General features: G+C 36.4%; 1 protein-coding gene across 1 annotated transcript in view; it reads left to right on the top strand.

Annotated features, from left to right (window-relative positions):
• Positions 1-23690, top strand: part of CORIN (corin, serine peptidase) — a 217346-nt gene that overhangs the window by 56693 nt on the left and 136963 nt on the right. The window contains 1 exon segment of the mRNA XM_058547003.1: positions 16885-17092. Within this exon segment, the coding sequence (XP_058402986.1) occupies positions 16885-17092 (208 nt within the window).

Raw genomic sequence — 23690 nt, 5'->3', positions numbered from 1 at the left:
TCCCTTTTGGAATGGGAATGTCTATCCTATACCTGCCTCACCATTGTATTTTGGAATCACATATCTTGTCTAGTCCACAGGTTCACAGCTGGAGAGTAATTTTGCCTCAGGATGAATCATACTTTGAGTCTCACCCATATCTGATTTAGATGATATTTATTTATTTTTTAAATCTTTTTTTTTTTCCCCAGAGCCCCAGTAGATAGTTGCATGTCATAGTTGCACATCCTTCTAGTTGCTGTATGTGGGACGCTGCCTCAGCATGGCCAGACAAGCGGTGTGTCGGTGTGCACCTAGGATCTGAACCCGGGGCCACCAGTAGCGGAGCCTGCGCACTTAACTGCTAAGCCACGGGGCCGGCCCTGATTTAGATGATATTTAGATGAGGCTTTGGACTTTAGACTTGGGAGTTAATGCTGGAATGACTTAAGACTTTTGGGGTGTTGGGATAAAATGAATGTATTCTGCATGTGAGAAGGACATGAATTTTGAGGGCAAGGGATGGAATGTTAAGAACTGAATGTTTGTGTCCCTACAAAAATTCATGTTAAAGGTCTAGTCTTCAGTGTGATGGTATTTGCAGATGGGACCTTTGGAAGGTAATTAGGGTTAGATGAGGTGATGGGTGGGACCTTCATGATAGGATTAGTGCCCTTAAAAGAAGAGACACCAGAAAGCCTGCTTTCTCTCCCTATGCTGGCACAAAAAAGAAGTCATGTGAGCACACAGTGAGAAGAAGGCTGTCTGCAACCCAAAGAAGAGCTTTTACCAGAAACCAACCATACTGTCACCCTGATCTCAGACTTCCAGCCTCCAGAACTGTGAGAAAATAAATTTCTGTTGTTTAAGCCACCCAGTCTATGGTATTTTGTTATGGCAGTCCAAGCAGACTAATACAAATCTCATTTATAAGTGCAAAAATATTAAATATCAGCAACCAAATCTAGTAATGCTTAAAAATATACTGCATCTTAATGAAATAGGCCTTATCGTGGAAATGCAAGGATGGCTTAACATTAGACAATTTATTCACATATCTCCTCATTTAATTAATAAAGTAGATCTCTCTCTTACTGATCATCTCAATTGTTGAAAAAAAAGCATTGATAAAATCTGACACATTTAAAAAGGAAGAGAACTTCTTTAGTTTGATAAAGAATGTTTATCAAAGACCTAGATACTTTGATGTTATTTGCAATTACAAAAGAATGGAAACACCCTAAATGTCCATTAGGAGGGGACTATTAAAAAAATATGATATAGCCAAGCAATAGTGAAAGATATATCTGGAAAAATCAATGAGGGAGGTCTCTAGATATCTCTAGATTAAATAGTGAATTAATAAATCAAGGTGCAAAATAGTGTATAAAATATGCAACCTTTAGTGTGGGAAATAAATATATATATTTTATATTTGCTTGTGTTTATTTATATTAAATATGGTGGTCTAGTGGTTAAGATCATTGCTTTCACCGCTGGGGCCTGGGTTTGTCTCCCAGTCAGGGAACCACACCACCCCTCTGTTGGTTGTCATACTGTGGCGGTTGCATGTTGCTGTGGTGCTGAAAGCTATATCATTGGTATTTCAAATACCACTAAGATCACCCCTGGTGGACAGGTTTCAGCGGAGCTTCCAGTCTAAGACAGATTAGGAAGAAGGACCTGGCCACCCACTTGCAAAAAAATTGGCCATGAAAACCCTGTGAACAGCAGCGGAGCATTGTCTGATGTAGCGCTGGAAGGTGAGAGGATGGTGCAAAAAGACCAGGCAGGGTTCTGCTCTGCTGCATGGTACACAGGGTCTCTAGGAGTCAGAATCGACTTGACAGCACTAACGACAAATGTTAAATATAGAGATATTTATAAATAAAATATTTATATATTATATATGTTCATTTGCATTTATTTATGTTAAAAAATAAACAGTGGAAGGACACACCAAAAACTAATAAAAATGGTTTTTCTATTGGGGAAAGAAGGACAGAATAGAGGTTAACAGGGATGCAAATAGAACATCTCTAAATGTACCTTTCATATAGTTTTGATTTGAAATCAGGTAAATGACTTACACAATAAACAATTATGCCAGAGAAAAAAATGGAAAACAAAGCAACAAATTATCCTAACTGTATATCCTGTTAGCAACTTGACCATCCAAAATAAAAGAATTATCTGAACTGAACTTAGAACAGAATATTCTGATTGCACATCCCAGTGGAATATACTCTAAGCACTAAAAAAATTGCAAAGAAAGTTTAAACTTCATTAAGTAGTCTTTTTCTAGCTTTATTGAGGAAAAATTGCCAATTTAATTTAATTTAATTTAATTGTATAGATTTAAAGTGTACAACATGATGATTTGATATATGTATACACTGTGAAATGATTAGCAAGGTCAAGATAATTAACACATCCATCACCTCACAGAGTTAACTCTTTTTGTGTGTGTGTGATGAGAACACTCAAGATTTACTCTCAGCAAATTTCAAGTATACACTGCTATGTTAACTCCATACTGTAGTCTCCATGCTGTACATTAGATCCTGAGAACTCATCCATGTTGTGACCAAAAGTTTGTATCCTTTGACCTACATCTCCCTATTTCCCCCCAGCCCTTGGCAATCACCATTCTATCCTCTGTTTCTATAAAATTGGCTTTGTTGTTTTCAAGATTCTCCATACAAGTGATACCATACAATATTTGTTTTTCTCTGTCTGACTTATTTCATTTATCATAATGCCATCTAGGTTCATCCATGTTGCTGCAAATGGCAGGATTTCCTTCTTTTTTGTGGCTGAATAATACCGCATTTCTTTATCCATTCATTCATCGAAGGACACTTAAGTTGTTTCTATGTCTTGGCTCTTGTGAATAATTCTGCAGTGACCATGAGGGTGCAGATATCTCTTTGTGGTACTGATTTTGCTGCCTTTGGATGTATACCCAGGAGTGGAATTGCTGGATCATATAGTAGCTCTATTTTTAATTTTTTGAGGAACCTCCATACTGTTTTCCATAATGGCTATACCGATTTATATTCCCAGCAACAGTGTACAAGGGTTCCCTTTTCTCCACATCCTCACCAACATTTATCTCTTGTCTTTTTAATAATAGCCATTCTGACAGGTATGAGGTGATACTTCATTGTGATTTTGATTTGTATTTCTATGATGATTAGTGATGTTGAACACCTTTTCAGGTTCCTGTTGACCATTTGTCTGTTTCTTTTGGAAAAATGTCTATTTAGATCCTTTGCCCATTTTTAAATTGGATTATTTATTTTTTTGCTATTGAGTTGTGTAAGTCCCTTATGTATTTTGAATATTAACCCCTTGTCAGATATATGGTTTGCAAATATTTTCTCCCATTCTGTAGGTTGCCTTTTTAAGCTTTTTAGTTTGATGTAGCCCCACTTGTTTATTTAGCGTTTTTTGCCTGTACTTTTGGCCTCTTACCCAAAAAATCATTGCCAAGACCAATGTCAAGGAGCTTTTTCTCTATGTTTTCTTCTAGGAGTTTTATGGTTTCAGGTCTTACATTTAAGACAGCATGGATGGACATTGAGGATATTATGCAAAGTGAAATAAGTCAGAGGGAGAAGGTCAAATACCGTATGATTTCCTTCATTATGTAGTAGATGATAACAACAATAAACAAACACATAGAGACAGAGATTGGATTGGTGGTTACCAGAGGGGAAGGGGAGAGGGAGGAGGGCGAAAGGGATAATTGGGCACATGTGTGTGGTGATGGGTTGTAATTAGTATTTGGGTGGTGAACATGATGTAATCTATGCAGAAATAGAAGTATAATGATGTACACTTGAAATTTATACAATGTTATAAACCAATGTTACTGCAATAAACAAAAAATTAAAAAAAAAATCCTTAATCCATTTTGAGTTTCATTAAGTAATCTTATTATATTGGGGTTGTTATTTTGAAACCATTTTTGCATATTTAGGAAAAAGCAAATAAATATTTATATTCATGTTGTCAGGAACCTACATTTCCAACACAAGAGAAAAGCGGTACACATATAAAAATAAATTAATTAAAACCCTGTAATCTTAATTTTGAATTGGAAATATCAGTGTAAACTCAGCATTTTTTCCTCCTTTAAAAATACATACTAGTTGTCTCTGTTCACCAAAAAAGTGTGGAAGAAGTGACAACTCAGGAGCAATGAACACATCTGGCGCCCAGCTCCTGCTAAGTTCTTGAAGAATTCTTCTATTAAGCTTATTAACTTAAACAGTTTATATTTGATATCCATCATTCTGAGGTCATAATTAAATACGGTTGCCCCTTTCATATGCTGACTCATTTATTCCTTCATTTCAGGAAAAATTTTTCTTGATAACATCTTTCAAGACTTTTCCACTTTGGGGTTCTTGGATTCAGAAGCACATATTTTGTTGATTTTTTATATTCCTTGTATGTGAATCTTCTTAAATGTACTCATAATGGTTATCCTAAGCCTCTTTGATTTTTAATTTATTATTCTAAATATTTTTGGTGTTAAATTAATATTTTAGTGTCATAGTCTCAATTTTCTTTTATTCTAATGTTTTTTTCTTTTGTCTTCTAACTCTTGTTTTGTTAAACTCATTTTTTTTCTTATAATATAGCATTTATAAAGGTTTTGTTTTTTCTGTTTCTAGGTTATGTTTTCTTTCTCATGAGTTTTTAATCAGTCTTTTGTTCTTCTTCCCCATCTTGCTCTTAATCCATCATATGATGGATAAAATGTGCAACCATTAAAAATAACGTTGTGGAAGAATACATAGTGATATGTGGAAATAGTGAGTGAATAAGCAGGCTACTAAGTAATATGTACATTGAATATGTACAATGCCTTGTAATGCATGTGTTATTCATATTATGAATGTTATGTGTATTCATATTATGTTAAGTAATATACAATGTATCATTTGAAAGGAAAAAAAGACTAGTGAAATAATAAATCAGATTTATTGTGTGCCCAATATTGTGCTATGTACCTTCATGAAAACCCTATTAAGTAGATACTATTGATATCCCCATGTTACAGTAAGAAAAATGATGTTCAGAGAGTTTAAGTATCATCTGTCAAGTCAGCGAGTAAGGAAGCTGGAAGTTGTGTCTAGGTCATTTGACTTCAGTAATGATATATATCCAAATGCTTACAGTGATCATCTCTGAGTCATAGTACTATAGGTGACTTTTAATATTTTTCTTTGTATATCTTGTATTTCCCACATCTTTCATCTTTCACAAGCACTTTGTATGGCTTAGTAATAAAATAACTGTTAAAAATTCTAAACAATAGAATGTACAGATTTAATAATGATATCACCTTTGTAATTGTTTTAAAAAAATTTTCCACTTCTGCTTACCTCATTTCACTGCTAAATTACATATGCAATTTTGCACATTTTATGATAGAAGGTATTTAATTAAAATTTACATGGGATATGGAAATACAGACAACAAATATGTAAAGTTCTGAAGTTAGAATAATTCAATAGTATGGTTTAATTTAACATATATCATTTTCTCGCTTAGTTTCTTTCTGCACCCAAGGTGTAGGGTTTCCTTTTTTTTTTCCAAACTTCAAAATTTGAGGGATACTTTTATTTCTCCCTATGTTTTTGAGCAAGCAAGGTAGTAAGCCTTAGGTTTATACAGGAATAAATAAGTAGTTAGTGCAACTCAACTTCCAAACTTCTGAGGGAATTTAAAGAAGCCTTTAAAGCAAGATGGCTCTTACACTCTTTTTCAATATTATGAAAGATTTCAAGTATACATAAGATAATAATCACCATTACTTCTTGCAACCTGTTTCTTCCTTGTGGGTTAAATTCTTTCCTTAATTAAATATACTCCCTGGGAGTTCTTTCAGAGGAACCCATTTCAATTTTTGTTTTTCTAAAAATATCTTTATTTCACCCTCAATATGGCGTGATTGTTTAGCTAGGTATAGAATCCTAGGTTGACAGTTTTTTCTCTTATCAATTTAAAAATTATATTTCACATTTTTCTGGACTCTTGTGATGCTATATCAGAAACTTATATCAGAAACTTTAATGCCAATTTAATTTTTTTTCCCTGGTAGGCAACTGGCATTTTGTCTTTGGATGCTTTTTTTTTTTGCCTTTGCTGGTTTCACTATAATGAATATAATATGGATTTCTTTTTATATTTCTTGTCTAAAGATGTGCTTCTTGAATCTGAGGGTTCTGGTCTTTCTTCAGTTTGGGAAAGTTCTCGGCTATTAACCCTGTGAATATACCCTTGCTCCTGATCTTTCTATTCTCTCTTCCTGGGCTCTAATTACTCTTAGGTTGGATATTCTAATCCATCCTCTATAAACCTCTGTGCTGAATTCTGGTGTGTTTTCTCAGATTTGTCTTTTAATTCCCTAGTTCCCTTTTCAGCAGGTTATAATCATCTATTTTAATCTATTTGCTGAATTTTAAATTCCAATGCTGATATATATTTTTCATTTCTAGAGATTCTATTTGGTTTCTTTTCGAGTCTTCCAGTTCTTCATTTATAGTGTGTCATTCTTTTCAAAAGGTTTTAATTACTACATTTTTGTCTTTAGTTGTTTCATTCATAATTGTTTAATAGCCTCTATCAGATTGCCAATTGTCTGAAGTTCTCAGACTTCTAATACTGCCGCTGGTTCTGACTAATGACTTATTATTCTTTCTCCTAGTGGATTGGTTTCCTGTTTATTTTATGACTTTGGATTATAAACTCCATTATATTCAAGGCATGTCACTCTAGGACAATTTTGTGTTTGATTTGACTAGGCATTCTAAGGGATCCCAGTCCCAGGGCCAATTTTTATGTTAATTTTTGGCTTGGGGTGGGGGTTCCTGGATCACATGCATAGTTGTAAATTCAAGCCCTTGGGAGGCCAGTGCTGTAAGAAGTGCCCAAAGAAAGCTTTTTGTTTCAAACTAGAGTCTAGGCAGAGTCAGGCAAGCTTCCTCACCATATGCCTGTGCTAGTTGGATCCCTGCTTTTTGTGGGGGTCTCAGTGCCTCTTTGTACTTCCTGTGGCTTTAAGGCCTCATCTCTTTATTGAGACTAACTTCCTCCAAGAGAGGGCCATTGCAATATCAGCTCATGGGATGTCCGCCCATGTGATGTTCATTCCTGTGATGTCATCTCAGGTACTCCTCGCTCTTGTTTTCAGTTTGCTGCTGCTTTTCTGGAATCTTGAGATTTCTTTATGGAGAGTTCAGCTATTTATGTAAAAGAAGTTTGTTTTATTTTACAAAATATTTCTGGATGTTTATAATGGGTGGGCTTTCAGGTAATTTAGTCCACAGTATTTCAGAATCTTTTCTTTTAAAAAGTCTTTTTACATAGAAATTTTTAACCACACACAAAAATAGAGAGAGTAGTACAATGAATGCCATGTGCCCTCACCCAGCTTGTCAACATTTTATCAATTTTCTCAGGATCTTTTTTAAAGCATTTTTTTTTCTAGTGCCTCTTGTAGTAGAGTTTAAACTTGCTCCCATAACTGAGAGTTGGGCTAGTCTCTGTATTGTTTGCATCAGGGAATTTTGATATTAGCTAGTTTTTAATTAAAATATCCTACATCATAGTTTTAAGGAATCACCTGGAGAAAGCAAAGGCTTTGTAGAGAAATAGGTTAAACCTATATTAAATATTTAATTCATCATTATTAAGATTCATATTCCAAAATTTTCCAATTATAGGAAAAGTTACAATGTCCCTAGAAACAAAATTGATTCGACACTCCCCTCTTGGATTTTTTGTGTTGGGTATTCCCATGTGTTCCATTGTGCCCTTCAGATCTTCACCTCTCTAGGTTAGCATCATACTGCCTGGTTTGAATCTGGGCAGTCTCACTAATTTTGACTCTGCTTTTTTGCTATTCCAACTCTATACATTCATTTCTATGTTTCAACTTCCCGTGTTTCTCTTTTTTGGCTTTATTGTCCCAGGCTTCCATAACATCTCCTGGGCAACAGATCCATCATCTCCATCCTAACATGAGAAAGGCAGGGAGTGGAAAGGTTTCAGAATTTATGTTTTTCAAGGCCAAGTTTCACACAGAGCCCTATTTTTGCATCTGAGAAGTGAACTGACATTATCTACAATAGGTTGGTAACAAGTTGGACAAAAGTATGCCAAGATTTCCTGTTTATATCTTCCTGATAAAGAAGAAATGCTTTTCTTAATGTCCAACAAATGTCTTCAGTTACAATTTGGCCAAATTCCTCTAATCTGTCCTTAGTAGAAATGTAGTATGGCCATTAACATTTTCTTGAGAAACTCCCTGTGTATTAAAGGCTCAAGCTGACTGGTTCATGGTGGATTGGCCTTACTATGGACTATTCTCATTTAGAAGCAGGTGTCAGGCAGCAGGCATTTCAGCACTATAGTTGGAACACTGGCATTAGACCATGTTTTCTCTCCTGACTAAACTTAGGAGAGAAGTGGCTGCTTACAAGGGCAGGTCAGGGGCTCCTCATCAGTCCTGATTGTGAGCAGTTTCCCTGGAGAAATGTGTGACTCTCCAAGCTGGAGTTGAAATGCAGTGTGCAGACACATCTCGTTTCCCAGGAAGAGGTGCTGCTTTTATGTAATGTTTGAATGGTCAGACAAAGCCGGGGTTTCCTATGTGTTTGCTTATCTCTGCCCCTGAAACCTTAAAGTCACGTAAAAAAGACAGAAGGCCTCTGATTGAATTGGAGGCCCCACCAGCTCTTAAACTCATCATCTTTAGCTCTTAGCTAATGTTATAGGGAAATCCTGCTGCTCAGTTATCCTTATGCAGAGAGTTATAGAGGTTCCTGGAGAGAGGACTCCTTCTCTAATCATTGGCCGGCTTCATAAGCATGCCGACCTGTGCAGTGGCACAGAGCTTTGAGCGTAGAAGGACTCTACCCTTTGTTTAATGCTCCGCTGTCGCCTTGTTGAAGTTATTAATAATAATATAAATAAAGATAAATATTATGAATAATATAAATAAATAAATAATATAAAAATAATTTTTGAACCAGGACCCTCATATTTACTTTTTAGCCTGGGTGCCCCAAATTATGTAGCACGTTCTGCTCCTGGGTTTTACTGTGATTGGACCAACTTCAGTCTCTGTCTGCCCTTGAGCTAAGCACAGTGCCAGGCAATGCCATGAGCTGATTGTCCTCGTCCAGTCAGGACCCACACCTGGAGCTGGGGGTGGGGAAAGGCCTCCCAAACCTCATGGCTGCTCTTCAGTTAGGGATGGGGGAGAGTTGATGCTGAGGATACAACCAACAAGAATTATTCCACCCCCTCTCCTTTGTTTTTGTTGAGTGGTTGCTCATGTTTTATTTTACTTTCCAATCTTACATTGCCTTGTAATAAGATAAAAGGCATTTTTATTAAAAGGACATAGTATTCATGTGCATTCCAAAAACTTATGCTGGAAATTTGTTTTAAATATTTCCTTTTGAGTATGTAGAACATGCCCTCCCTTACAGTCTTATTCCCTATAATATCTTCCTTTGTAAATTCAGAGAGTAAAAAGGTAAAGATCAGCTCAGCTTGAGGCTGACTTGTTACAGATTTTAAATTTAGAGAATTCTGAGTTAGGGAAGGTTATCTGAAGGAGCATTTTACAAATACGTTAGGAAGCACAATACCTAGCTGGTATAATCCAGACCTTAGTATGCAGGTCTGCTCTGTCATTTATTCCTCCAGTATTTATTCTTCCAGTACTTAAATCTTGACTATTATTAAACCTCAAATGAGATTCCCAATAAAACTACACAGAGCTGGAAAGTCCACTGAAATCTCATTGCCTTTGTGAGCGGCGAAGTTTAAAACTCACTGCAAGTGAGATATTGATTTTACAATAAACTCTACCCTCGATGAACATGATGTGCCGTAAGTAATTTCTTAAGCTCTCATCATTATACAATTTAATTTTACAATTGTTGGCATGAAAAAACAAATAATTTTCATATGTATTAAAGTACATTTTGGCTAAATAAATAAAATGTGGTCTAATTTCAATTTCTTATTTTTTAATTCCATAGCACCATACCCAGTGCCTTTATTTAATAGGGACTTAATCAATATTTTCTCAATGAATAATGTTTTTAAACACTTAGTGAGTGTATTTTTAAAAAAAATAACAGCCAGCATTGTTTTATTTTGCATGTAAGCAAAACTAATTAATGAAACTTTGAATTTTGATCCTACATATATATTAGTAATTATTCCCTCTAGAAATGGATTCATCATGGAATTCAGAGGAAAAAGGCAGAATGAAGCTGACTGTCTCTGCCTTTGTTTTCTTACCTACACAACACGGATACAGATATCTCTCCTGTCTAGTTCGCAGAGTTTTTGAGAGTCACAAATGAGATAATAATAGTAGCAAAAACTTTTATAGGTTATTGTATGTGCTAACCATAGGCATTGTGTAAACATCATTTAATGCTCACAAGAACCCCATAACACAGATATTATTATCCTCATTTTACAGATGATGAAACTGATAAACAGAAGCTCAGTAACTTAGCACAGGCCACATAAATATAGAATAGTAAAGGCAGGATTTGACTCAGACTGTGGAACCGTCATACTATGTATGGGAAAGGTTTTATACAAACTTGAAAGCACCATATAAATTTGAATTATTGTTATTATTCGATCATTCATAATTCTAGAATAGATGATTATATGGGGACAAGATGTAGTTCTTCTAAAATTAATGAAAAATGACAGTTGAAGATGTGACAGCTGAAATGCTACATCTTAGTACTATGGAATGTGAATAATTAATTGACAATAAAATAATTACCCTTCACTGTGTTAGAGTGTTGCCATAGTAGATATTTTTTGAATGAATGAGTTGCATGAGGTTATGAATCTGTAGCTGCTATTTAAACATCTTAGAACCAAGTAGTATGGATGTGTGTGTATGAATAAGGATAGGAGAGAATGACCTAGTTATATATTCATGTGTGGGACGTGAAAGCTTGAAGCTTGGCAAGAGACTTCACCAAGAGACTTGAAGTTTCTTTAAAAACGTTAAGTCTGCAACATATGTGATTATATAGAAAATATTAAACCCCAAACCTCATGCTTCTCCTTGTAAGAGTGGCTAGCTCTTACTTAACTCTGAGAATTTACCCAGCATAGCACTAGGGAATAAGTATGCATTTTTTGCATAAATTAGCAAGACATTGGCTCACGTTGACTATATCTGTAAAGACTTTTTACAAACGTCGCAATTGACTCCTTAAGAAAATGTGTCTTACTTTTGTCTCTTTAATTTTCTTTTATGAGAAATAAAATAGTTAAGTTCAATGTTTGCCTTCAAAGATGTTTACAGAGTTAGTTAAGAAGCCAGTATCTTCATAGACAGGCTCTTTCTTTAGCTTTCTGTTCCTTCTTATCTAATAGTAACCCTCTTATGGATCTTCCTAAGTACACGATATCCTTTCAAATTGGTTTGTTCCAGAAATCATTCTGGCAAAATGTTGCTTTTCATATGAGTTATCTAGAATAGATAATGACCTTCATTATTCCACTCTGCTGATGTAGTGCTGACCTGGGTTGACTTTGTGGTACAGCCAGGAATAGACACTAAGCATTCCCAATCCACTTGGTCCTTCCGTGAGGAAGGGTAAACTATTTTTAATAGAAGATTCATTGTTTTCTTTGGGAAGGTTTAGTTTTTACCAATCTTGGAGAAGCAGCTCATTGCTAGTATCCAAAGAGATTCATCAAATCATTACAATGAACGAAGTAAATTTACAGTGTGTTAAGTGGTATAGTATCTTTGACAGAACGATACAGTGGAAGAGAATAGGCTATGGGATCAGAAAGACCTAGTTTCAATTTCAGCTCTACAGTTTAGCATTGTATAACCTTGAATACTTTCACACCCTCATTGAATCTGTCTCATCATCTGCAAAATGGGAACAAAAACAGCTTTTTCATAGGATTGTGGGAGGGTTAAATAAAATGCTGTATAAAAAGTACCTACCAAACATCCAGTCTAGAAGGTTCTCAAGGATCTTTTATCTTCTCCCATATCTTTGAATTGTTTTATTTTACTATAAAACAACAAGGGGAAGTGAAATTTAAAATATCTTTCATATTAAGAGACAACTTGAATAGATACTAATGGTTTATTTAGGCTTTTACTACCAAGTAAACTTATCTCCTTCTATCCTCTCTGAATTGTATATTTTTCTTGCTGAAAAGTACCAATGCTGTTGAAACATCAGTTGATCATCAGCAGTATGAAGGCATTGTCTTAAGTTCTTTACCTCCATTGAAAAATTTGATCCTCACAACCCTATGATTAACATTATTTCAACTTTACACATTAGGAGATTTTAAGAGGTTATGTAATTTCACCAAGGTCACACAGCCTTGTGGGGCTGGAGTTTGGACCCAGGCTCAGTGTAGCCTCCTGGCTTCTGTTGCTCAGTCTTGGAATCTGGAGCTTTTACTTTGGTAGTTTATGGTGTTTGCTTCTACTCTTGTCAGCTACGCCTATCACTTTTACCTCCACTCTCCTCAGAGCTCTTTGCAGAGTTCTAGCGTACAGGTGCTCATCTATTCCTTTTTCTCCAGCCTTTATAACTTGTAAGCACATCCTCCCTACAATGGTGACATCTCATGCTAAGATCAATTGAGCATGCTTAAGGATGACAGAAAGTATATCTTTCAGAGTATAGGGGGAGCAGCTCCTCTTTTTTTGACTTTCAACTCTGCACTGTATTCCAGAGAGGAGTCCAAGATAGCAATCAATCTGATGCAGGGAACAGGATGGGATGACTCCCTTTGCCGTGGTAAATTCTAGGAAACAGATTGTTAAAAACTATAGTAGCAATGTTAACCATCAACATTAGTGCCCTTGGGTCTCAGATGTACTGGCTTTTTCATATAAAGTTCTATCTTGTTCAGTAAGAAACCTTGTAGTGTGAAGACTTGGTTCCATTTAATCTCCTCATTCACTCAGTGAGTAACTATTGGGTGTCTACTATTTGGTATCCCAGTGGTTTCTAGTGAAGAGAAAAAGTCTCTACTCTGATGTGGGAGAATATTGGGAATAACTAAATAAATAAACAAGATCTTATTCAGTAGTCCTAAAGCTGTAATGAAAATAAAACAGGATGATGTTAAGAGATGCAGGAGTGCTTTGGATAGGATGCTTGTGGGAACTTTTGCTGTCCGCTGAGAAGCTAGTTCTCTGAAGAAGGCCTCTGCTGTGGCCCTCTACCCTTGCAGAACAGTTGAGCTGCTATGATTGATATAGTGAAGAGAAGGGAGTTGCTTCCCTTTGATGTTTTTATTTGATGGCTGTGAATCCTCAGTAAATATAAAATGATGACAACTTAAGCATTATAATAGGAACAATGAAGACAGGATGCAACAAATAAAATGCTTGAGCATGAATATGAATTATTGAAAAATCAAAAGACTGGGTCAAATTGCTTCTTGGCATCTGACTTATATAGTATTTATGCTGCTTGAATATTTAGTTCTGGTATATTTCTTAGAGGAGGAATTCACTTTCAAAACTAATAGTCCTTAGTCCAGTGCTAATGAGAATAGATTTATTGTGATGATAGTCTCTCCTTAAGGAGACATATTTGCTTCTTTGGTTCTTGTTGAACGTTAGGATGGTGACTACATTATCAATACCAGACACTATTTATTTGTTTAAGTGTTTATTTGTTTGTTTTCTGTCACCCTACATTAAATTCTTGCTCTTTTGAATTCCTTTAGTGTTTGCTGTGCTAGTGACAGCTGTGGTGTAGTGGGAAGAATGTTGTTCTAAGAGGTGGAGGACCTGTGTATCAGTCCCCCTTCTGTTATTGACTGTGTATCCTTCTGCAAATCATTTTTTGTCTGTCTACCCACCTACCTATTTGTCTGTCCATCCGTCCATCCATCCATCCATCCATCCATCCATCCATCCATACATCCATTCATTCATCATCTTTCTACCTATCTACCTACTTATGAGAGCTTTAGTTTTTTCATTTACAATGAGAGAATATGTGTTGTATTATTAGATTATATTTTATAATACGAAAGTGGGGTGAATGAGCCTTTTGGTCATCTCATCGTTTCAAATACGGTTTTTCATCAAGTGTATAAACCCCAAAGCTGATGACCCCTAAAGAAAATAATGCAGTGTAAAACGAATTTTAACATGTGATCAGTAGACATGAGTATATTATCTATGAATGTAAATACAGACTTCATGATGTATCATTCTATGCTTTTTAGCCTCTTCCTTTCATGGGCTATTAGTAATTATCTTCTTTAAGAACTTTTTAACATAATAACCCCCTTTGCATTAGTCTAAGGTGGCTCCAAATGGAAGTTACTCAGAAAACAGGTTTGAAGATCTGGAATTTTCACATAATAGCTGTGCACTCCTGGGAAGCTGTCTTAGCCTTTCTTTAATTGAGTTTCCTCATGTATAATATAGATATGATATCGCTTTACTGAGTTGTGAAAATGAGACAATTGTGAATGAGGGAATCTGAGTACCTGTCTTGGTGCTCAGCACAAGGTTGGTTTTCAATAAATGTTTTTTTGACACTGAATTTTCCACAAATGATTTCATATTTTTGATGGATAAAAATTTACTCTCAGCTCTTATGAGCACACATCTCTGCTTATAACACAATACATACAACTGTGTCATTTTGAAATCTACCGTCTGTATGTTCTCCCTGCCTATAATGCTCTCCCATACTGGAAAGTATTTTAACTTCCCTCACTAAATGACTTGAGTGTTATATTCATGAAACTTGCCCAGAACTCCCCACCTTAGTACTCATGTGAAACTGAATTCATGTATATACGTGTCTATTTGTGTTCTATCTGAATATTTTAATTTTGATTTTCGTCTCTCTAATTCCTTTCTTTCCCATTTTGTATTTTGAGTTTGGGGAGGTCCAAAAAAAGTGTTGTGCCTTTAAATTTTTTGCCATGTCTGTTCTAGAGTCTAGTGTACAGACAAATTCCACATGTCATTGGTTGCCTTTGAAAGTGGAAATTATGTTTTGATCATGTCACACTGAGCTCAGCACATTTTGAGTGATCAATAACTATTATCTAACAATAGAGAATTGTATCTTTTCATGAAGTGTGAGACTCTTTGAGCTAATAGCTACAATCTGGTCATTTGGGGGAAAGACTTCCTACAGGGTTTGGGCAGTTTTCAGAGAAGTTTAAAAGAAAAGTGAGATTAGGAAGTATACCTAGGAGTAGACTAGAGAAGACAGTAAGAGGATGAGAAGTAAAGACTCTGAGGCGATCTATCTGAATGAATGAAGCAGAAAAGGGAGTTGGGAACCCTTCTGTGACAGGGTGCATTATTCTATATTACAGATCAAAGAGTTAGTTTGGCCATGTTATCAGACATACAGCGTTATTTATTTATTTATGTTTTTGGTGAGGAGGACTAGCCCTGAGCTAACATCCAATGCCAATCCTCATCTTTTTTTTGCTGAGGAAGACTGGCCCTGGGCTAACATCCATGCCCATCTTCCTCTACTTTATATGGGACGCCACCACAGCATGGCTTAACAAGCGGTGTGTCGGTGCGCGCCTGGGATCCGAACCTGCGAACCCCGAGCCACTGCAGTGGAGCGCGCGCACTTAACCACTGTGCCACTGGGCCAGCCCCTCATATAGCCTTATTTTTTAACATTATTTTTATTAAAATGGAGTTAGCCTTAGATTTGGAGAGGTTTTTCTCTTCATTTCTTTGACTGAGAATTATATAGTGATGAGAAGAAATATTTCCATTCTTATTGAATCTCTTTCCATGCTTACTTACTCCCCCTAATATAATTAGAATTAATACTTCCACTGCATTTCCAAAGCCTGAAGATTCTGCTTTTAAATACTAGCTTGCTTAAACAATAACCAAAATTTTATCTCCTTTTTTATAAAAGTAATTAATCTTTATATAAACCAATAAGAGAATACAGAATAAAAAAGAAAAATATAACAGTGTCCTAAAACTCCATCATGTGGACCTATATTAATATTTTGATTTATATCAGACCAACCATGCAAATTTATGGAATGAAGGAGAAGGAAAGGCTGTGGATGAGATAGTGCCCAGGAGAAGAGCCAGCTATGAAAGAAAATGAAATCAGAGGCTCTGAGCTGACTCTGAGCTGTTGACATAGACATATATACCTTGTATAATCGTATATTTTTAAAAACAGAATCATGGTATACAAATTATTTTGTGACTTTCTATTTTTATGTATTATATTGTAAGCTTCATTCTATATGATTAAATAGTCTTCTAAAGCATCTTTCATATAGATAATTTAAGTATTCTGTTGTTCGTTCCACAATATTTTAAACTAATTCTCTTTGTCGAATGTTTAGGTGATTTCTATCTTTTAAAAATTATAAACTTACGTGGACATGAAGATCTCATTAGATAAATCCATATTCACAATCATGATTATTTCCTTAGGATAAATTTTTAGAAATGATATTACAATGTCAAAGGATATGCATCTTTAAAAGATTTTTTTGATACATATTGCCCTGCCCAGCTGTGATCCAAAAGAGTGGTTGCCAGTTTATATGCCCTCTGGCTAGGTGTGAGAGTGTATTTTTCCACACAATTACCCAGGACACAGATGCTATCCCTCTGTGAATATCAGTAGCTTGATTTCATTATCATACACATACACATGCACTCTTACATGTATGTATATACATGTCTGGTTGTATATCTATAATCATTCTTACTTACAGAATATACTTCATGTTATGAACATGTTAACCTACTATATCAAATGAATTTGTAAACATAATTCTGATATGTCTGCTCCTAAATGTAATTATCTTGACTCCTAGGTGCCTGCGCGAACATCACCCACAGCCAATGTCAGATGCTGCCCTACCACACCACGCTAACACCTCTCTTCTCAATTATCAAAAACATGGAAATGGAGAAGTTCCTCAAGTTCTTCACGTATCTCCATCGCCTCAGTTGCTATCAACATATCATGCTTTTTGGCTGTAGCCTTGCCTTCCCTGAGTGCATCGGTGATGGTGATGACAGGTATTTTGGAACCAAAATCATTCAGTGATAAGGGTCAGTTGTAGCAGAAGTGTCTGTGAGGCACAAAATCACCCTAAGCTATCACCTTTTGTTTTCGTTGTTGTTAAAGGAGAAAAAACTCCACACCGGTCATAGCCCATTGTAATTCTTTTAAACTAGGAATTTTTTGAAAACCTGGAATAATTTTATTTATGGGAAGAAATTATTCAGGATGTTAGATTGAGTCAATCCGCTGGGATCCTCGACAGCTGATTCGGTGAGGCTCTGGCAGAAGACAGACAGCACACTCAAAGGAGTGGCTGAAAAGAGTTTATTGAAGAGAAGATTTATGGAGGTGTGGACAGGATTAAGAGAACAAATAAGTGATGGAAGGCACCAGAGTCTCACGATAGGGGGATGCAGTTCCACCACCCAAGACTTGAAGGGGGAAAAGGGCAGGCAGCACCTGGAGAGAGTTGTAGCTGTGGGCGAGCAGTCTCCCAACAGGCCAAGTACTGTGACTCCACAGAGGAACACAGCCACTGCCGGCCCTTCAGTCCTGCAGGGAGAGAGAAGAAGGAACAAATACCCTGACCTCACTCTCCTCCTGCTCTCCCATTTGCCAGGGCCTTCCACCAACTGAACTCACCCACAACCATTGGGCAAGGGCATGCAATCAATGTGAGCTCAATAGATGAGGTCCAAAATCTCATCTAAATATCATCAGTTCAAAAGTCCCAAATTTCACCATCTAAATCAGGTGCGGGTGAGATGCTGGGTGGTTCTTATGGTCAATACTGGAACCCAGAGCAGGGTGAAGAGGGTGAAGGGTAGATGCAGAGGGACAAACAGAGACTGTCCAGCACAATATCAAATAGGATTAGAAAAAAAATTGTATTAAGAATAAATCAATGAAAAGTATGTAATGGAATATTTGAAATGCCAAGAATACATTTTGTAGAAAATTTCAAAGCATGTGTTAAATACATAACTGCATATGACATCAATTATTTTCTGAATTAAAATGTTAGGAATTTTTCTGAATTATAATGTTAGAATGAATTGCATTTTCAAGTGCAAATAGGTTCCAAGTTATTTGTATTAATTTAATTAGTGTGTAAAATATGTTTTGAATAGAGCAAAGGCATTTATTATTTTAACTGGAAAAAGCCTGCATTGCCATAGAACAAAAACTAGGTAGAATAGAAACAGTAGATTCTGAATTGTAGATGTAAGTAAAGAACTATTAGCAGACACAGCATTCAGGAAAATGCTTTATCAGAAAGAATCATTTACATAGGGTGCTTTCGTGGTAAAAGAAGTGAGAAACTCTGTTAGATCTTTCCCATGAGCTAAACTATGGGATGGTAGTGAAGAGGCTCTTTATGTTCCTAAGATGGTGGCAGTATAACAGAGTGGTTGTATTAGTTTCCTAGGGCTGCTGTAACAAATTATTACAAGCTGGGGTCTTAAACAGTAGAAATTTATTTTCTCACAGTTCTAGAGGCTAGAAGTCCAAAATCTGGCAGGGTTGTGCTCTCTCCGGGGGTTCTGGGAGGAGAACTCATTTCCTTCCTTTGCCAGCTTCTGGTGGTTTCAAGCAATCCTTGACTTGTATCCACATCTCCCCAGTCTCTGTCTCCATCTTCACATTGCCTTCTCCTCTGTGTGTCTGTGTCGTCTCTTCTGTCTCTTATGAGGACACTAGTCATTGGATTAGGGCCCATGCAAATAACCCAAGATGATCCCATCATCTCAAGGTCTTTAACTTAATTATATCTGCAAAGATATTTTTTCCAAATAAGGTAAGATCCACAGGTTCTAGAGGTTAGGACATGGACATATCTTTTTGGGGGCCACCATTCAACACACTACAGTGGCTGAGAAAGCAGGCTTCTCATGGGTAAAATGGAGATAATAGTTGTATTTACAAAGTTCACGTGAGGATTAAATGACAGAGAGAGATTGGAACAGTGCCTGGCTTTTACGAAGAGCTCAATAAATGTCAACCAATAGTGGATTGAAAAGGAGAGGTAGTACTAATGAAACTGAGAGCACAAAAAAGTATTTCTAACATATACTAAATACTGAAGGATTGCCAAAAAAATGTAAAATACTATATAGATTAAAAGAAAATTAGGGACAATACTCAAGGCAGCTGAAATTGTATTCTACTTCCATTTCTCCTTAATTTCAAACAATTTCACTTACATCTCTTTGCTTTGATTTCCCTGGGGACTCATGTGTGTGCATAAATAAGACAACGAAAGAAAGTGCATTCAGCTTCCAGGAGACTCTTGATTCATTTTGATCATTCTTCTTATTATAATTCAATCTCTAATGTCAGTTAAATCAGCTGTAAAATTCTAGTTAAGCTGCTCCTAGTCTTTGGGGCCCCGCACTTTTAGGTAAAATTTGTTTTTCTCCTGACCTGGTTCATCCTGAGAAATGCTCTCATATGAGAGTTTTTAATTTTCTGTTATAATGGATAATAATTTAGAGTCAGTTTTCAGATATCCTTTGGAGATTTACTCTATTTTTTATTATTACATTCATTATCATCTTGAGTTGTATAATTACCCTTTCAGACCAATGCTTCCTGCTGTCATTATTACAGGCATGGGGGCTGCCAGCTAAATTTAATAAGCAAAATAAGTCCAGAAGGGGAAAATGTATTACAGAAGATAATTCTAAAGTCAAACATATTTTTCTTAGATTTCAGTATTTTGGATTATCCATTATACCAATTTTCTCTACTATTCAAATAATAAAGAATTACTTATGTTCCATCATACAGAAAACTGCTACTTAGCAGCATTTAAAATTTAATTTAAAAAGATCTAGTGGGATGTAAAAGTGGTATAGTTTTTAACTTGATTCCTTTGAGACCTCAGATACTCATTAACTTTATTATGTAACAATGGACTGTAACAGTTTCTACTTTAGACTAGGATTGCTTTTATTTATTTGTTTCTTTTATAATTTTATTTATTTATTTTTTTCCCCCAAAGCCCCAGTAGATAGTTGTATGTCATAGCTGCACGTCCTTCTAGTTGCTGTATGTGGGACACGGCCTCAGCATGGCCGGAGAAGCGGTGCCTCGGTGCGCACCCGGGATCCGAACCCGGGCCGCCAGCAGCGGAGCACAAGCACTTAACCGCTAAGCCACGGGGCCAGCCCAGACTAGGATTGCTTTTAATAAATGTGTGTCATGTACTATAACACAGGCTAATTGAAGTGGATTATAATTTATATGGATTCAGTAAAATATATCTCAAAATATAGAAATTGAGCTGATAAACCATTTGGGTAGCCCTAAAATATGTGGGTTAGAAGGAATAGCTTAAAAATATCAGCAAGGGGGCTGGCCTGGTGGTGTCGTGGTTAAGTTCATGCACTCTGCTTCAGGGGCCTGGGATTCGAAGGTTTGGATCCCAGGCATGGACCTGTGCACGACTTGTCAAGCCATGCTGTGGCAGGCGTCCCCCATGTAAAGTGGAGGAAGGTGGGCATGGATGTCAGCTCAGGGCCAATCTTCCTCAGCAAAAAGAGGAGGATTGGCAACGGATGTTAGCTCAGGGCTAATCTTCCTCACCAAAAAGTAACTCAATCAATCAATCAATCAATCAGCAAGTAGCTAGAGAGAAATTCACAGTTCCCGGGCCTGAGAATAACAGATGTTTCTGGATGACTTTAGATACACAAGGTACAGTTAAGGTCTCTGTGTTTGGAAGAGAAAGTGGGCATGGCAGCCACATGCTTTATGTGTGGGATGCCGCCACACCATGGTAGGAAAGAGAACTTCTGACTCTGGATATTAAGATCTGCCTCGCTGTCACCCTGCTTCTCACACTTAATCTTGTGAATTTTGCTTCTAAAATGTTGATAATAAATCAAGATTGAAATTCTGCTATGTTGCTATCTTCCATTTGCCTTATTTTCACCTTTTAAGTTTTTGCTAAAATCTGGTATAGGTAAATGAAAGTTCTAGGCATATTTTTGTTTCATTGACTTGAGAGGAAGAGAAAAATATTAAAAGAAATGAGATTTTTAAAATTTCCATTTTGGAAGGCATTTGTTCATTTCCTATAAATATCCTGGACATCCTTTTAGAAGCGGCAGAGTTCCCTGGAAAAATGAGCCTGTACCCCACTTTCCATTATTTAAAGTTACAATAAAAGTTTCCTTTATTTCAAATGCACAAATGATGTGGTTTTCCTGTTCCAACTCCATCATAGTACTAAAGAAGTCTAAGATGGCCCCTAGTTGAGCAATCAAGATGGGTACCAAAGTAGTTATTGAAATGATTTTTTTTTTTAAGTATTTGGTATATCAGAATTATAAAGCCTCTCTCCAACCATCTAATTCATACTCACAATTTCTACTCCACACATCATTATATTGCCACACAATTTTTGAGTTGAACTTTACTGATAATGTTTTATTTAAAAAAAAGTAACAAATTTGTCTGCTGATAATGTAATTTTAGAAGGCTTACTGTGTTCTTAAATATGTTATTTTGTAAGACAGCATGTGTCATTCTCCTATGTAAATGTAACCTTGAAATCCTCTTAAAGGCCAATTGGAAACTATGACTTCATTTAAAACAATCTTTTGAGAAATTCATTAATTATAGAAAGTCAGCAGAAGCTGATTTTATTTATTTTTCATAAATGGACAATAATTACATACTACTAATTTTGCTAAAGTTTTTATCTATGTCCCAAGAGCTCTATTGTGTTACATTTGGGCATGAATGGAAACATTACAGAATTAAAACATTTTTATAATTATAATTTTTAAAAATTTATATAGGTCAGCAGTCAAAGAAAAAAGATAAGCTTTGTTGCTATTACGAACTAAATATTCTGAAAGTCGTCTGCCCCTTGCCCCCCTGATTTTGTCTGCTAACTTGGAAGCATTATCTGCGGACTTAGAAACAGCAGTCTTTTTAGCCACACCAGTGCTGGCTGCCTGGCTGTCTAGGCAGTCAATTGTATGACAGTGCCCCTTTCAACCTCAGGCAACATGAGTGGTCTAGTCTGCCTTTTGGTATTATACATCAAATGTCAAATGTTAAGTAAGTTCCATTTTATGAGCCAAAATGGCTCAAAGTGTGGGTAATATATAGTCAGATAACTCAGATTAGTTTTATTTTACAAAGATGTAGAGCTAGAGAATCAGGCCAAGACAGCTCAGATCTTTCTGAAAATGCCTTGTCATGTCGCTGAGAGTGTCTCAAGCACACATATTTCATCAAGATCAGTGGAGTAGTTTGTTTACTTTTCTCCTCAATAATTCATTGGTATTATGTAGACGTGGCAAGAATTTAGATTTAATACGTGTGATTCAATTCGTTCCAAGATCCATGTTTAAGGCATCATTTCACGATGTGCAAAAATCAAAACAGCTGCAAAAATAATTTAACAATTGCAAGTTTCTTTTGTGATTTGTTAATCCTCTATCCCAAGGGCCCTGGTAAGTGTGCCAAGTACTAATGAGAATCAGGATCGTGATGGGTAGAAGGGTATGGAATTTATATTCTCTTTCCGGGGAAGTTGTGTGGTTTTACATTATTCACACCCGTCTTAATTCAAGCTGTGTTTATCTGTTGGTATTACCTCAAGTTTCTATTTTAAGAGTGACACCCTACTATTGACATATAAGCGAAACACTTAATCTGTAGGGTTTTCATCCATAACAATTTTACTGATATTTTCTCTTACGTGGGAATTATTTCAACAATTGAACAGCATGTGTAGAGTTTGCAGACCAGAGTGGGAGGGGATGACGTGAGCAGGGATGGTGTGAGCTCTTGTACAACCCATTAAGTTGGGAGTTAGGTAGCAATGTTTCTACTCCCAACTTTGCTACTGACAGTTTTATTCCAAGCAGGCCACCGAATCATCCTCTGCACTTGATTCATTTATTTCTCCAACAAATATTTATGGAGTGCCGACTGTATACAGTAGGGATACAGCAGCAAACAAAATAGACAAGAATCCTTAACCTCAGGGAGCTTATATTATGTTGGAGGGAGATAGGCAATAAGCAAAGAGATAGATAATAAATAAATAAATAATAGTATATCAAATAGTGATAAGTGCAATGGAAAAAATCCAGTAAGGAAGTGGAGAGCTTTGGGAGAATGGGGGTGTGATGGTAAGAGGTGCAATTTTAAGCAGAGTGTTGTTCAGGAAAACCTCACTGAGAAGGTTACATTTGATCCATGAGGATATGGGAATCCAGGAGGTGAGGGAGACCCACACATCCTGAGCATCCTGTGGTAACTGACGTAAGTGGGAAAGAGGGCATGATGGAATCAGTCCCGCAAGCAGACACTGTTGGCAAGGATGTGAGTGTTAGGGGTTAGACATAAAGGAGGGGTGGGCAGTCTTGCTAGGCACATGTAAAGCTTGGGAGCTCCCTCTCAGTTTCTGGCATCAGTTCATTCAACAAGGATGTTAGGAAAGTTATTAATTTATTTATTCCTTTAGCAAACACTTATTGGCACCTACAGTGTGCCAGGTGTGTAATTCGATGCTGGAGATGCAGAGATTAGTAACACATAGTTCTGCCTTCAAAAGATTCAGCATAATAGGAGACCAGACATGAAAAC

This window comes from Diceros bicornis, chromosome 8 (genome assembly GCF_020826845.1).
Source record: "Diceros bicornis minor isolate mBicDic1 chromosome 8, mDicBic1.mat.cur, whole genome shotgun sequence".
NCBI classification, from domain to species: domain Eukaryota; kingdom Metazoa; phylum Chordata; class Mammalia; order Perissodactyla; family Rhinocerotidae; genus Diceros; species Diceros bicornis.
This window is presented reverse-complemented; position numbering and strand designations above follow the sequence as displayed.